This window comes from Carcharodon carcharias, chromosome 8, assembly GCF_017639515.1.
Source record: "Carcharodon carcharias isolate sCarCar2 chromosome 8, sCarCar2.pri, whole genome shotgun sequence".
NCBI classification, from domain to species: domain Eukaryota; kingdom Metazoa; phylum Chordata; class Chondrichthyes; order Lamniformes; family Lamnidae; genus Carcharodon; species Carcharodon carcharias.
The window spans coordinates 120,389,993-120,406,753 of NC_054474.1; the positions used below are offsets into that span (position 1 = coordinate 120,389,993).

Here is a 16,761-nt window from a genome sequence, read left to right on the forward strand (position 1 = left end):
GAATTAAAGAAGCAGAACTAATTGGAAGATGGGTGTTTCTGTGCAATACAGGCTGGTGAACTGGCAATGTGAAACTGAGCTATTACAGTGGGATTACTCTGTGAGGCTCTTTACACTACAAGTGCCCACCCTTCCTGCTTCTTACCTTCTCCAATCCCAGAATTCAAAAGCACACCCCAGGAGAACCACATGGCCGAGGATAGGGTCAATGCATCTTCCTCTTCCTCCTCACTGTTCACTTTAAATCTCCCAAAAGGACTGAAAGAAAGAAATTTCTTATGTTACAACCCCCAGGGATCTATAAGTTGCCAAGTTATATTACAACCAAAGATTATCCTTCACAAGTCTCCTTCACAAAATGGAGTCCTTGTATACTAGATGAAATGCTGGAAATTAATGAACAAAATTACCATCAGCACAATTATAACAAAAACCACTAGTTTTCAACAATTCATTGGGGCCAATTTTGACCTTTGGGCAACCAACTGCTGAAAAGGCACTGGCCTCATTTACCTCAGACTGTCAAGCCGTAGGGCGGCATCCTGATGCAGTTCACTTATTTTACCACTGGTACATTAAATAAGTTACAGCAGGGCACTTGGATAAACTCAAGGTCATCAGGCATAGTCAACACGGTTTTGTGAAAGGGAAATCATGTTTAACCAACTTATTGGAGTTCTTTGAGGAAGTAACATGTGCTATGGATAAAGGGGATCTATTGGATGTACTGTACTTAGATTTCAAGAAGGCATTTGATAAAGTGCCACATCAAAGGTAATTGTGGAAAATAAAAGCTCATGGTATTAGGGGTAACATATTGGCATAGATAGAAGATTGGCTGGCTAACAGGAAGCAGAAAGTAAGCATAAGTGGGTCTTTTTCAGGTTGCCAAGATGTAACGAGTGGTGAGCCATAGGGATCTGTGCTGTGACCTCAGCTATTTACAATTTATATAAATGAATTGGATATAGGGATGGATGGGATGGTTGCCAAATTTGTTGATGACACAAAGATAAGTAGGAAAGTAAATTCTGAAGAGGACATGAGAAGGCTATAAAAATATATAGATAGATTAAATGAGTAGGCAAAGATATGGCAAATGGAGTATAAGGTGGAAAATTGTGAAATTGTCCATTTTGGTGAGAGATTGCAGAACTCTAAGATGCAGAGGGATCTGGGTGTCCTCGTGCATGAATCACAAAAGGATAGTATGCAGGTACAGCAAGTAATTAGGAAAGTTAAAACAGAATGTTATTATTTATTGCGAGCGGAATTGAACACAAAAGTAGGGAGGTTCTGCTTCAGTTGTAGAGGGTACTAGTGAGACCACATCTGGAGTACTGTATTCGGTACTGGTCACCTTATTTAAAGAAGGATGTAAATGCATTGTAAGCAGTTCAGAGAAGGTTTACCAGTCTAATACCTGGAATGGGTGGGTTGTCTTATGAGGAAAGGTTGGATAGACTAGGCTTGTATCTGCTGGCGTTTAGAAGAGTCAGAGGCAACTTGACTGAAACATATAGGATCCTGAGTGGTCTTGAAAGGGTGGATGTGGAGAGGACATTTCCTCTTGTGGGAGAATCTAGAACTAGGGGTCACTGTTCAAGAATAAGAGGTCGCTAATTTAAAAAAGAGATGAGGCAAAAATATTTCATTCAAAGGGTCATGAGTGTTTGGAACTCTCTTCCTGAAAAGGTGGTGGAAGCAGAGCCTTTGAATATTTTTAATGCTGAGGTGGATAGATTCTTGGTAAGCAAGGGGGTTATATGTTATCAGGGGTAGGTGGGACGCAGATTTCAGGTTACGATCAGATCAGCCATGTTCTTATTAAATGGCGGAGCAGGCTCGAAGGGCTGAATGGCATACTTCTGCTCGTTTGTATGTTCGTACAAGGATGGTTAACAATGGGCTGCCTCAAACCGCATCAATGTAAATGCCAGGGAATGTATGATGGCCTTGTGAGTGCGTGACTTTAGAGTGATGAGATGGTTGCCTTACCGTGATAGCATGGATGAAATCATTCATCCTCTTTCTGCACTGAATGGCAAACCTCTTCTATGCAGCATAGGCACTGGCCACCACTACCAGCACCTTGCAAGCTGGAGTGGTGAGATTGATGGGCCTCCTGTGGCCAGAGTGGCAGTAGAGGACATCATGGCGGGCTCCAGAGGTGTCCAGATAATGTCCCAGAGATGTGTCACTGAATCAGGGGGCTGCAGTCTTGTTACCTTTTGGGGCCATGTCTTCCGTGCAGCATTCCTGGGCTGAAGGCACTGAGAGGTCTGGACGCGGCTAAACTATAAATATGGCGCCTGCCATGAGGAAGCAGCAAGGTGATGGCATGGTGGGTGAATTGGAAGCCGCCTGCCAGTGAAATGGCGTGTTTCCTGGGAATGCATGATCAATGAGACGGGATTGGGATGATATAGCACGAAAACCCGCCATTGTGGCCAGCGGGTAAAACATCTTTTTCCTGTCTGCTAGTGCACTTAGTATAAATCAGGGACGATTCCGCCCACAGTGCTTAGTGGAGCAAAGGTAAATATTTCCACACCTATCGACCAGGCCTTAATTTCAATCTGTATAAGTAACATCAATTGAAGAAATTCAGGGATCTGATCCTATAAGCTAAAGAAAGGAAAAACAGAAGTGAATGTTATTAAAACACCACAAACCTGAATCTATCCAAGAGATAAAGCATCACAGCGACCACATGAACAGATAGGCCCACCAGTAACCACAGTGTACTCTGAAAAGGCTGCATGAATGAATCCAGGGTACTGCGAGGAATTTCCTGCATAACAGAAACAGAAACATTACAGTCAGTGCACACAGGGTTGGCCTCGCTTTTACAGCAGTATATGCAATGAAGTGGAATCAGTGAAATTTTGGGGAACAACTTAATAACCACACATTAGCTCTATCTCTATCAATCTCCCCCTTCCCATAGGCTTCAGTGTACTTTCCCTCTCTGTGCCTGGCATTATTTTCTTCCAAGACGATGACAGGTATCCAATTGACTCATTTCCAAGTTTTGGATTTTGAGCAGCAGCTGGCATCACTGTGGCACATCTGCAAGCTGCAGAGCTTCATGGATGGCAGGGTTATTGTGTGGACACCCTGCAGATTAAGAGTATGCAGGGAGAGGGGGAATGGGTGACTGCCAGGCAGTTAAATAGAAACAGGCAGGTAGTGCAGGGGCCCACTGAATGCATCCCATTGTTTCAAAAGTATTCACGTCTGCATACTGATGAGAGTGATGGTTTATCTGGGGAGTACAGCCAGAGCCAAGTCCATGACAATACAGCTGGCTCAGTACACTGAGCACTGGAAGAGCAATAGTAATCAGAGATTTGATAGAGGAACAGACAGGTGTTTCTGCAGCTGCAGACGTGAATCGAGTATGATGTGTTGCCTCTTTGGTGCCAGGGTCAAGGATATCACTGAACAGCAGCAGAGCACCCTGAAAGGGCAGCAGTCATGGTCCATAGTGGCACAAATGACATAGAAAGAGGGATGTGGATGTGCAGTCAGAATTTAGGGAACTAGGTAGGAAATTGGCAAGCAGGACCTCAAGATCAGTAAGCTCCAGATTGCTCCCTGTACAAGTGACTGTAGAGGTAAGAGGATAAAGCAGATGAATATATGGCTGGAAAGATGGTGCAGGAGGGAGGGCTTTAGATTCCTGGGACATTGGGACCAGTTCTGGGGAAGATGGGACATGAACTGACTGAGACTGGTTTCCTTGTGGGGCGAACTGCTATTGCTATTGAGGAGGGTTTAAACTGATTTGGCAGAGGTGTGGGAACCAGGAAGTAATATCAGAGAGGAATAGCAAGGTGCATGGAATGCAGAGTTGCAGACTCAGATAGCCACGTGGGAATATGATGTTGTGGTGATAAGAAAGACTTCGCTCAAAGAAAGGCAGGACTGGATACTAAGGCCCAGATTTTCATCACAATGCAGAGCCCAGATGTCCCAAGTGCCACCCTTGAATGTGGCACTTTCTGTTTTCACAAGGCCGGGACTGGAATCAGGCCACAGTTTGCACATGTGTGGTTGTACGGAAGCAGCTGGGCATTTAAATCATCAGATGCCTCCACTGAAGTGGGATTTTGGTAGGCCAGGAGAGTGAAACCCAGAGTGTGCAGATTAGACCAGGTAAGAGCTGGTCTGAACTTGGTGGATTCATTTGGATAACCAGGTTAGCCCTTTGGAGAGATAAGGTACCCCTTTGGGAGAAATAAGTGGATTCATTTGGATAACCAGGTTAGCCCTTTGGAGAGATAAGGTACCCCTTTGGGATTGTTAAAAATAAATATGATTGTGCACAAAAAGTGCATAAACTCATTGGAACAGTTGCATTGTCAAGGAACTGTCAAGATGTCAATCGATTTAACTCTTCTGGGCTTTGCATTTAAAAAAAGCAGCCTGTAGTTAAAAAAATCAGTGCTTGATATTTCATTCTGTCTGTTGACAGGGGGCTGTTCATTATAGGATTTGTGCTGCAATGACTGATTTTACAAACTAACAATATCACAGTGGGGGTGCTTGTTAATTGAGCTCCAGGTGGTTATAGAATAGAAATGCTTGTTTTCATAAGAGATTAATGGAAGGAATTTCAATGTATTGAATTTTTTTTATCATGAGAATGTTTTTGTTTAAAATATTGACATCATCAATTGAAACAGAACTTTTATTGTAGGTCAACATGGCTCCTGAGATTTGCCCATGGTGGATACTTTGTGAGTTGGCATGGAGGTGTAAGGGCAAAGGGCGGTGGGTGGGTTCATGTGTTGGCATGAGTTGGCACTAAGTTAGCATAGGGGCCATAAAGAGCCATGGGGATTTGGGGGCATAGGGTGTATGAGGGGCCATAGGGATGGGGATGGGGAGTGGGATGAGGTGGCATAGGTTAGCATGGATAGGGCATGGGGAGTGTGTGTGCAGGGGGTGGGGGGAGGGTGGGGGGGCGTTGAGGGGTGAGGGCTGGAGGGATTTTTTTTGTTTTAATCAGTTTTACTCATTGCATTCAACAAAGTGCCGGAGCACAGAGGCCTTCCGTCCAGCACCCCCTCTACACCCGGCAGCCGTTGCAATGGATTAGGAGTAGGTCCATCCACCCCAAAATGAAAAATCAGAACTGTGGCTGGCCATTTTTAAATGCTGGGTTCACAGTGATGGGAATTCTAAATATTCCTGAATACATGGTGTTCAGGAAAGATAGGGAAGGAACAAAAGGGGGACGGGTGGTGGTATTGATTAAGAAGAACATTGCAGTGCTGCAGTGAGAAGATCTCCAAGAAGGGTCAAGCACAGAATCCATTTGGCTAGAGCTATGGAACAAAAAAAGGTGCAATTACATTGTTTGGTGTAGTCTGTAGGACATCAACTAGTGGGAAGGATGTAGAGGAACAAATTTGCAAGGAAAGTAAAGTGAGGTGCAAAGATTATAGAGTAGTTATAATGGGGGACTTTAATTATCCGAATATAGACTGGAATAGTAGTAGTGAAAAGGGCAGAGAAGGGCAAGAATTCCTAGTGTATTTTTAGGAGAATTTGCTACCTTAACACGTTTTCAGTCCAATGAGAAAGGAGACACTGCTAGACCTGGTTCTTGGAAATGAGGTGGGCCAAGTGGATCAAGTGTCAGGAGGAGAATATTTAGGGGATGGTGATTATCGTATCATAAGGTTGAAGCTGGAAAAGGACAAAGAATGGTCCAGAGAAAGCCAACTTTACAGGGGTAAGAACTGATCTGGGTCAAATAAATTGGAGTCAAAGGTTGACAGGCAAAACTATAACTAAACAATGGGCTACTTTTAAAAAAGAGATAGTTTGGGCACAGTCAAGGTATATTGCCACAAAGGGAAAAGGTAGGGAAAACAAATCCAAAATCCCTGCATGACAAAAAGATAAATGAAGAAGTGAAAGTGTATTTATAACAGATGTCAACCCAGAGCCAAGCTGAATCTAGAAGTTTCAGAGGGGAATTGAAAAAGCAAATAAGAGAAGCAAAGAGAGAGTATGCGCAGAGACTGGCAGCGAACACAAAAGAGAACCCTAAACTCTTCTATAGGCATATAAATAGTTAAAGGGTGGTATAAGGAGGAGTGAGGCCAACTAGGGACCAAAAAGAGGATTTACGCATAGAAACAGGGAGCATAGATGAAATATTAAATGAATACTTTGCATCTGATTTTAACAAGGCAGATGATGCTGCACAGATCATGGTAGTTCAGATGCTTGAAGGGTTTAAAATTGATAAGGAGAAGCAGTGGAGAGGCTGCCTGTACTTAAACTTGATAAGGCACCAGGAATGGATGTGATGCATTCAAGGATACTGAGGGAAGTGAGAGTGGAAATTGCAGAGACACTGGGCATGATTTTCCCATTTTCCTTATACTTAGGGGTGGTGCCAGAGGATTGGAGAGTTGCAAATGTTACACCCTTGTTCAAAAGAGGGTGTAAAGATAAGCGTAGCAACTATAGGCCATTAAGTTCAATCTCAGTGGTGGGGAAGCTTCTAGAAATGATAATTTGGGACAAATTTAACAGTCAATTGGGCAAATGCAGATTAATTAAGGAAAGTCAGCACACATTTGTTAAGGGAAAATCATGTTTAACTAAGTTGCTTTAGGTTTATGATGAGGTAACAGGTGATGCAGTTGATGAGGGTTATGCTGTTGATGTGGTGCACATGGACATCTAAAAGGCATTTGATAAAGTGCCATATAACAGACTTATGAGCAAAATTAGAAATCAGGGAATAAAAGGGACAGTAGCAACATGGATACAAAATTGGCTGACTGATAGGAAACAAAATAATGGTGAACAGTGAAGAAGGTGGAGTTTCCCAGGGATCGGTGTTTGGACACCTGCTCTTCCAGATATATATTGATGACCTAGACCTTGGTGTACAGGGTTTCAAAATTTGGAAGTATCGTGAACTGTGAGGAAGATAGTGCAGAACTTCAAAAGAACACAGACAAATTGGTGAAATGGTAGAAGTGGATGAAATTCAATGCTGAGAAGTGTGAAGTGATTCAGTTTGGCAGGAAGAATGTGGAGAGACAATATAAAATATGGAGTACAGGGGCAGAGGGACCCGAATGTATATGTGTATAAATCATTGAAGGTGGCAGGACAGGTTGAGAGTGTGGTTAATAAAGCATACAGTATCCTGGGCTTTATTAATAGGGGGCATAGAGTACAAGAGTAAGGAAGTTATGTTAAACTTGTGTAAAACACTGGTTCAGCCTCAACCGGAGTATTGCATCCAGTTCTGGGCATTACACTTTAGGAAGGATATAAAGGCATTGGAGAGGGTGCAGAAAAGATTTACAAAAATGGTGTTCTAGGGGTGAGGAACTTCAGTTATGTAGAAAGATTGGAGAGGTTGGGACTGCTAACCTTGGAGAAGAGGTGAAGAGGAGAATTAATAGAGGTGTTCAAAATCATGAAGGGTCTGGACAGAGTAAATAGGGAGGAACTGTTCCCATTGATGAAAGGATCAAGAATCAGAGGGCACAGATTTAAGGTAATTGGCAAAAGAAGCAATGGAGACATGAGGAGAAACTTTTTCACACAGTGCGTAGTTAGGATCTGGAGTGCACTGCCTGCAGTGAGGTGGAGGGAGGGTCAATGGAGGCTTTCAAGAGGGAATTGGATTACCTGAAAAGGAAGAATGTGTAGGGCTGGGGGAGGAGGCGGTGGGTTGGCAGTAGGTGAATTGCTCCTTCAGAGAACTAGCACAGACATGATGGGCCAAATGGCCTTCTTCAGGTGCTCTAATCTTCTATGATTCTCTGAGTAACTGGTATCTGGTCTATTACTTTTCTCATCCTGCTTCCATTGTCCCAGTTTCTCCATCGCACCTGACCAGATGATGCAATCAATGCCTCCCAGCATGGCTGACAGGGCCCTCCACCATGTTCAATCCATTTCACACAATTCTGCTCTCACCTCTTCCTTTCCTTCACCCAATGATAGGGTTACCCTGCCTCCCCACCAGCCTCCGCATTCAGTGGATCATCCTCCGCCATTTTTGCCACCACCATCAACAAACACATCTTCCCCTTCCGCCCCCTTTCAGCATTCCAAAGAGACCACACCCTCTGCGACACCCGGGTCCACTCCTCTGTCACCCCAACACTCCTTCCTCTTCCTATGGCACTTTTCCCTGCGTCTCTCTCCTGCCCTCCACCCTATCACAGACTTTCCCTTTCATTCTCAGCATCCAATTCATCATCTTAAATATTCACTCCCTCCACCACCGAAGCACAGTAGCAGCAGTGTGTACCATCTACATGATGCACTGCAGGAATTCACCATGGCTCCTTCCAAACCTGCAACTTCTATCATCTAGAAGGACAAGGGCAGCAGTCACATGGGAACACCACCACCTGGAATTTCCCCTCCAAGCATCCTGACTTGGAAAAATATCACCATTCCTTTACTGTCGCTGGGTTAAAATCCTGGAACTCCCTCCCTAACAGCACTGTGGGTGTACCTACACCACATGGACTGCAGCAGTTCAAGAAGGCAGCTCACCACCACTTTCTCAAGGGTAATTAGAGATGGGCAATAAATGCTGGCCTAGCCAGGGACACCCACGTCCCATAGAACCATACAAAAATTAGAGCACAGAAAGAGGCCATTCAGCCCATTGTGTCTGCACTGATCGAAAATAAAAAATAAAATAACTAGCTGCCTTTTTAATCCCACCTTCCAGCACCTGGTCCTTAGCCTTACAGGTTACAGCACTTTAGGGAAAGAATAAAAAAAAAGGTCAACCTCATTTGTTGTGCACATAGTGAAGCATGTTGATGGCATGATGGCATGAGACCAGAAAGCTGCATGATTACATGGTTGGATGATTAGGGTGGCCCAATGACTGGATGAATAGAGAGCTGGGTGACATAATGGCTGGATCAATACCTTCTTCACTAGAATGGTGAGTCCTTGGTACTTGTAAGGTTTGGAGAATTCAATATACTGAGCCCGCTCATTATTGATGGTTAGAGGGGCAACAATCATGTCACCGAGCCCACTCAGCAGCTCCCCCATCATCCCATTCCATTCCTTCTTATTGCTGTTATTAACCTGGAAATAGTTAAAGCATCCATGAGCATTCAGAAACATTAGTGGCAAAGACATCAAGAGGGAGCAAGAGCGAGAGAATGAGCTGGAAACTGCGTCTGAGCAACACTTGTCCATCCCAACCCAACTCTGCAAACTACCAAATTGTCTTCATTTACAAAAACTCTACACCTTCATCTTGGTTTTGCAGAAAGGACTGCCTAAGTATAGCATCTGTTCCTGAGTTTGTCAGCACGTTTTGTAGGTGGTGCATCTGGTTTCCACCTGCTGCCAGCAAAGGTGAAATACTGCCCTCTAGGGAGGTTGTGCTGAACTACAAAATAGGGTCACTCACCTGAAACATCGATGTCCTGCAGCTGTTTGGTCATTTTAGCAGAGCTGAAAGGTGGTGCTGGTAGTGCAGGGGTGAAAATGATCTGCCACTGGATTGATTTGCCTCTGTATTGGATTTTTAGAGCTGACACATTTCCTGCCCTCTCTCCCCTGCTGTAAACTGCTATGCTCAACAATCTAAAATCTGTCCGTCACGCAGTCACTTACCTTAAAGCACAATATCCCTTTGAATCACACTTATTTGCCACTACCCCATCCCGCAATCTGCTGGATAAACTGAAGCAGGGAGTTTGGACAATCAGCCGGTTCACTATGCTGCTTGCTGGCTTTGCTTCAATGAGACTTTAAAGCTGCATTGATTTGGTCAGCTGGAGATAAAACCAAGTTCTTGCCCATGGACTGGGCTGAAAGCTACACAGGCCAGTGGATTTGGTGAACTTACACCACACCCTGAGCCTCACAAAGATGTAACCATGTTTTTAACCCTTTATAACACTGACAACATTCTAAGAATTGATGCTGAATTTTTGCAATGCTGTGTTTATGGTTGGAAGTCAAGAACTCTACTTCAGCTCATTTAAATTCTGTGTTAAACAGAAACTACTTCATGTTCCCCTGAAACTTTCTCCCGGGTGCTGTAAGTACCTGGCACACTTCTCCAAGGACGCGGACAGTCAAAGGGGCAAGTATACTAACTGTTGGCTTGACTCAGTTGGTATTCATTCACCCGAAACTGAATCATAGAATTGGAGACCCGAGTTCCACTTCGAGATTTGAGTGTAAAATAAAATAATAGTATAAAATACTATGAGCTAGGCTGACACTCCAGTGCAGTACTAAGGAAAGGCTGCATTGTTGGAGGTGTTAAGCTGAGGCCAATTTGCTGGTTCTGTTGGTTTAGGGGAATGTCAATGATCCCAAGGCACTAATGGGAGAACAGTGAGCCCCTGTAATGTCCTAGTTAACTTTCCCCAGTCAAACAACACAATCAAAAATAAATGAACTGGCACTTCATCCCAGCACTGTTTGTGGGACATTGCTACCAGTAAACTTGTGTAGTAATTAATTGGATGTAAGGTGTTTCTGAGACATCATAGCAAAACATGCTTTATCTAAAGAAGTCCAAGATCAAAATGTATTACAGAAAATATCAAAGCTCCATATACTGGCTCAGTTCCTCATTCCCCCCACCTCAGACTGTGGCTCATTTCCCCACCAGCCCCCTTTTTACAGGCCGGGGCTCTGTTCCCTCCCCGCACTTCTCCCAGGACAGTTTGGGTTTCCCATCCCCCTTTAAGTAAATGGTGAAATACAAACCAGTGTTATCGTAAGGTCATAAAGTATCACTTCCTGCTTATGAACAATTGCTGTGTGAATGTTTTTCATGGGATGTGGGCATCACTGGCAAGGCCAGCATATGTTGCCCATCCCATGAACTCAGTGGCTTGCTAGGCCATTTCAGAGGGCAGTTAAGAATCAAGCACATTGCTGTGGGTCTGGAGTCACATGTAGGCCAGACCAGGTGAGAATGACAGATTCTTTCCCTAAAGGACATTAGTGAACTAGGTGGGTTTTTACAACAGTCAGCGATAGTTGTCACAGTAACCATTACTGAGACTATGTTTATATACCAGATCTATTAATTGAATTTAACTTTCACCAGCTACTGTGATGGGATTTGAACCCATGTCCCCAGAATATCAGCCTGGGTCTCAAGATTGCCAATCCATTGCTGTTACCACTTCATGACCATCTCCCTGCAATTGCAAAGCATTGTGCATTTTGTCCACTTAAGAGTACCATACCCATATACCAACAGAGGGAGTCTAGAAGGAGAATAAAGGAACCCATGATTTAACAGCATATGCAGCAGTTCTGCTTCTTACTGAATTTTATTCTTTTTTCACAAGAACTTCACAATGATGGTGAAAATGGTGAGAAAGAGCAAACATTGCATTCAGGTATGAAACTTTTGGAAGGTTTTTGTCTACATTCTGCAGACAGCACTGCAGAGGCTGTGTTGAATACACATACAGGAGGCCCTGCAGCTCGCTTTTAGCAACAGCGAAGCCTGCACAGTATATACGCATACACACACACACATACACAGAGAGACACAGACACAAAGACATACATAGACAAAGATACAGATACAAACATACAGGCAAAAAGACATACAGACACAAAGACACACACACAGACATACACAAGCACACACACAAAGACACAGGCACACACACAAAGACACAGGCACACACACAAAGACACAGGCACACACACAAAGACACAGGCACACACACAAAGACACAGGCACACACACAAAGACACAGGCACACACACAAAGACACAGGCACACACACAAAGACAGACACCTTAACAGCTGCAATGTACCACTATCTATGCCTCATGGACAAGCCAAAGACTGATTTGTAGATTTTTAAAAACTTTTATGTGGACTACTAACTCCTCAATTCTGATCTGTGTGTATGTGTGTTGCATTTTTATTATCTTTCTTGGGTTTTAATAACTAATAAACATATTCTTTCTTTAACTCAAGACAGCCTGGTTAAATTGGCTTCTTCTAAAAAATAAATACATTTGGACTGGGAAAAGGTATCCACGGGGTAAGAGATCCCTTTTAAATTAACCTTACTGCAACCAATCGAGGGGGTTGAATAAAGAAGGGGAGCCAGCTCATTCCTCCTCATCCGAGAGCATAACAAAATTCGGGTCCTGTTCGGGAAGTGAACAAATTGGGGTATTTCTTTTGGGGACCAGTCATAACAAATGCAACAACAGCAGTAGAATTGCGATTTGTCCAAAGACATTTTCCACTGTGGCAGTGCTTATCTACATTGGACAGAATGTCCTGCTACTGACAAGTAGTATAAAACCTGTGGAAAAATCAACCACTTTGCTTATGTTTGTTGTTCATCATCAATATCAACTATGAAGACTCATATGCCAGGAGAGTGCTACATGTAGCACACCAACTGGGCAATAGGATGTAGCCAATGTAGAAGCAGATGACCCTGACTATACTTTAGTGCTCACTTTTGGATACAGCAACCAACTACGCCTGACAGTGACAATTGGCTGCATGATATAGATGCTCTTGTAGATACAGGAACATCATACAGGAATGTCATTGGGGAGAAACACTCTACAGACTTCAGGATTGCCCCATTCTCTGCAAACCAGGGAAGACAAAAAAATCCCTTAAACAGTGACAAACTCCTGAAAGTTCTCGGACTTTTGAAATGCCAGTTTCACTCAAAAATATTAGTACGAATGCTGTATTGTATGTCATATTGGGAGAATATGTCACACTTATCAGTTTCTACACAGCAACAGATCTGCACGATTGCAGTTGTACATGCAATTCCTACAAATACCAACAACATCCTCAAATTGTATGCTGACCACTTCACTGGTATCAGCAAACTGAAAGGTGTTACATATAAGCTGCATATAGAACCGAAGATGCCTCTGTAAAGAACATATCTTTTTATTTCCGTTGGATTGTGGATTAAAATTGCAATGGCTGCAGTTTGGAGTACATGTCTACTGGAACAGTGTGAGGCATTTATATAATGTTGCTGTCCTGGAACTGAGTAGCTCATGAAAGACAGGATGTTGCTGAGGAGGAGTCTGGTCTAATGGGGAACTGCCTGGCAACAACATTTTAATTGGCTCCTGACCAGATGACCAGGGCTTGTGTGAGAGCAGTGCAGCTCTCTAAAAACCCCTATCAAGAGGCAAAGGGGATTATCACTCAGACATTGAACGGCAAGTGCTCAAACAGTGAACTAAAGACTGAAAGTGCTGGAAGATCATCTTGTGTAATCAACAAAGAACTGAAAGGAATTTGGAAGATATCAAAATCAACCCATTGAATCCTGTACTCCGGAATTGATGCTATTGAACTGTTTTATCCCACCCTTAAAATCCATGTTTTTGTGTGTCTTATGTGTGTGTTTAGGGATTTAAGAAGGGGTAGAGTTTAGGTTCTAGAGTTAGAAATTAGCAGTTCATATTTCTTTCTTTTGCGACTAGTTAAAGAGAATTTGTTCCATAAACTGTCACTTACTTATTAAGTTTACAAACCTGGTGCTTGTATTCTGTTAACCTAAGTTAAACAATTAGGTGGGTTGATCAAATTTTTAACATTTGTCACGGCTCGGGGAGCGGTGGGGCTTGATATTGCAGAGCACTATCCCCAGTGAGTCATGACATCCCCCAGTCATGCATCAATGATGATGAATATAATTTCATATCAGAAAGCAGACAGATGGAACTTCAGTGCCTTCTTTACATTATTAAGAAAGTTGGGGACGAGCCAATCCCTTGGGTCTCACCCATACAAGTAATCAAGAAACCCAAGAGTGAGAACCAGATTAAAATCCATGTTGCTATGCAGTCACCAAACCAAGCCATACAACAAGAAAGACCACTTGACACAACAATTGATGATGTCACAGAGAAATTGAATGGTGCTAAACACTTCGCTAAACTTGACCTCAACGCAATCCATCAAATTAAACTTGCAGAAGAATCGAGCTATCTTATTGTCCTCCACTCACATCGGACTTTTTCAATACAAGAGGCTCAACTTTGAAGTCAGCTTAGCAGCTGAGATATTTCAGCACATGATTCACTCTGCACTGCAACGACTTAAAGGCACACTGATTGTCAGTGTTGACATTCTCATCTACAGTCACACTGAAAGTGAACTCGAGACATGCTGACATGCATGTTTACAACATCTTACAGAATGTAACCTCATCTTGAACAAAGACAAATATTTGACCAATGAAAGCAGAGTTGAATTCTTTGATCATGTGTTCAGTGATGAATGAGTATTACCTGACCCATGGAAAGTTGAAGCCATTGCAACTCTATGGATCCTACAAACATGCAAAAAGTCAGAATCTGCTCAGGCTCATCACGTACTGCAGTTGCTTCATTTTTGACTTTGCTACATTATCTGCCCCCTACACAATCTAACAAAAGAGACTCCCATGTAGGAGTGGACTACATGATACAAACAGGCTGTACACCAGATCAAATGACATTGTCAATAAGTTACACAAATGCCTATTTTGACCCAGAGAAAACCGCCCAGTTTGTCGTGGGTACAAGCCTGTGTGCCTTATGTGCAGTTCTCATGCAGAAAGACAAGGCTGGGAACCCATCAAATGTTGCGATGGCAAGTGGATCACTAACACCTGTAGAGCAATGTTATTCAGAAACAGAAAGGGAAGTGCTCTCAATCACATGGGCTCTCTTACACTTTCACCTCTACTTGTATGGAAGTGTCTTTGAAGTCATAAGCGATCATAGACCACTAATATGCTTGTTCAACAATCCACATTGCAACTCGAGTAGAGTGTTGGATACTCAAGCTACAAGAGTACGAGTTTCACACTGAGTATCAGCCAAACAAGCTCAACTTAGCAGACTATCATTCGGGACATCCATTGCCAGTCAGTCCTATCAGTTGTTGTGAAGGAAATGTTGCCGAACAACATCTTCAAGTCTAAATGTGGTGCCAAAGTCATCAAAGTGACATCAAAGTGGTACAAAACAAATTGAGGCATTACAACTTTGTAGGATGACTATAGAATCATGAAACTGGAAAGATGTGTTCAAGAGGGTCTCTACAAACAAAATCGCTCACACACTACAAGGTCTTCTTGATGTTTCCAATGGGCTCACTGTTACAACACAATCTTGTGTAAAGCAGCAACTGTATTGGCATTCCGCACTCATTGAGGGAATGCGTTGTTGATATAGCACATGAAGGTCAACAAGGAATTATGAAAACCGAACAACCCCTTAGGGAAAAGGTACGGTTCCCAGGTATTGATCGCAAAATCAATCAGTGTGGGCCATGTCAAGCAACTACAATGTCAAACCCTCATGCTCCTCCTGAGATGCTTGAACTAGCTCCAGACGCATGTATAGAATTTAGCGCTGATTTTACAGATTTGTACACTGGTGAACACCTGTCTGTTGTCACTGAGAACCACAGCAGATTCCCAGTTATGGAAATAGTCATATCAACTTTAACGAAAGCAGTCATCCTCAAGCTTGACTTGACTTCCACCTTGTTTAAAATCCTTCAAATTGTGAGAAATGACAATGAACTCCCCCATTCAACAGCGATAAGTTAAGTAAATTTGTGAATTGTCTGGGCATCACTCATCAAAAAATCACACCCCATTGGCCAAGAGCTAACTGAGAAGTCAAGAGATTTAGAGAAAAATAATACATACAGCTCCAGCTGAGAGTAAGTCAAGGAAGCAAGAGCTGTTTCGCTTTCTTCGCAATTACAGAACAACTCCTCCCTCAACTACTGAAAAGCCTCCAGCTACACTCAGTTTCCCATTTCCTATGTGCACATATCTTCCTGAGCTACCCCATGGATTAGAACACTTTTGAATGTGATCGAGAACTGAAGGATTGAATGAGGGTAAATGCAAAGTGAAACTTTAAATTCAGAACTACATCATTGAAGTCAGGAGGTGAAGTGCTTGTGAAACGCAATGGTCATATTGGAAAGCAAACAACCTGCTATAATATCCAGCCCTATGTTGTGACCTACAAAAAAGGATCAATGAACCTAAACGCGGTTCACAAATCATCATATGAAACACATCATTCCTCAAAGTACTCAAAACACAATTCGTAAGCATTGAATCTGATTCTGATATCAACATGTCAGAGGAAGAACGTGACTTAAATGAGACTACACCGGAGGTTACAGGTATCCAACTTGTGAGAGAAAATGTCCACCATACTAAAGTGATTAAGTGATGGAGTGAACGATTTTCAGTTGGTGAACAATTTTTCATCTCATTGTATGACTGAGTATGTTGTTAAATTGATACAAATGTTAGAATGTGGTGAAGTTGTATGTTCATATTATGCGTAAGCTATTGTTTACGCTTTTGGAAACAAACCACTGAAAGAGACTATACCTATTATTTACTAAGAAGGGGAGGGATGTAATGGGTGTTTTTACAATGTTTTTAAGATGACGATGGTTTCAGAGAGCACTCCAGGTGGACCTGGAGTGAGTCCTTTGGAACAGCGATTGGCCGTGCTGGAGCAGCCTGGTTCAGTGTGGCTTTATCAACTGTAACTTGGGGGGTGCACTGGTCATCTTCCCACCCACTTCCACCCTTTCTACGGATCGATTCTTTGGTCAGCCCCGGATCCTTGGCCCGAGAAATGAGCATTGCTGCAGTGGTGACGCTCAACAGGGGGTTTTTGGGCTGGAATATCTCTGTACAAGGGCAGGGCTGGGCCAGCAAAAGTGAG

The 16,761-nt window shown here is 43.0% G+C and overlaps 1 protein-coding gene across 1 annotated transcript in view; it reads right to left on the reverse strand.

The window, feature by feature from the left end:
• The window catches only part of grin1a (glutamate receptor, ionotropic, N-methyl D-aspartate 1a), a 400,833-nt gene that overhangs the window by 50,999 nt on the left and 333,073 nt on the right, over positions 1–16,761 (reverse strand). The window contains exons 12-14 of the mRNA XM_041194434.1: positions 8,941–9,105; positions 2,676–2,794; positions 146–258 (exon numbers count right to left, since the gene is read on the reverse strand). Of these exons, the coding sequence (XP_041050368.1) occupies positions 146–258; positions 2,676–2,794; positions 8,941–9,105 (397 nt within the window). The remainder of the gene's footprint in view (positions 1–145; positions 259–2,675; positions 2,795–8,940; positions 9,106–16,761) is intronic.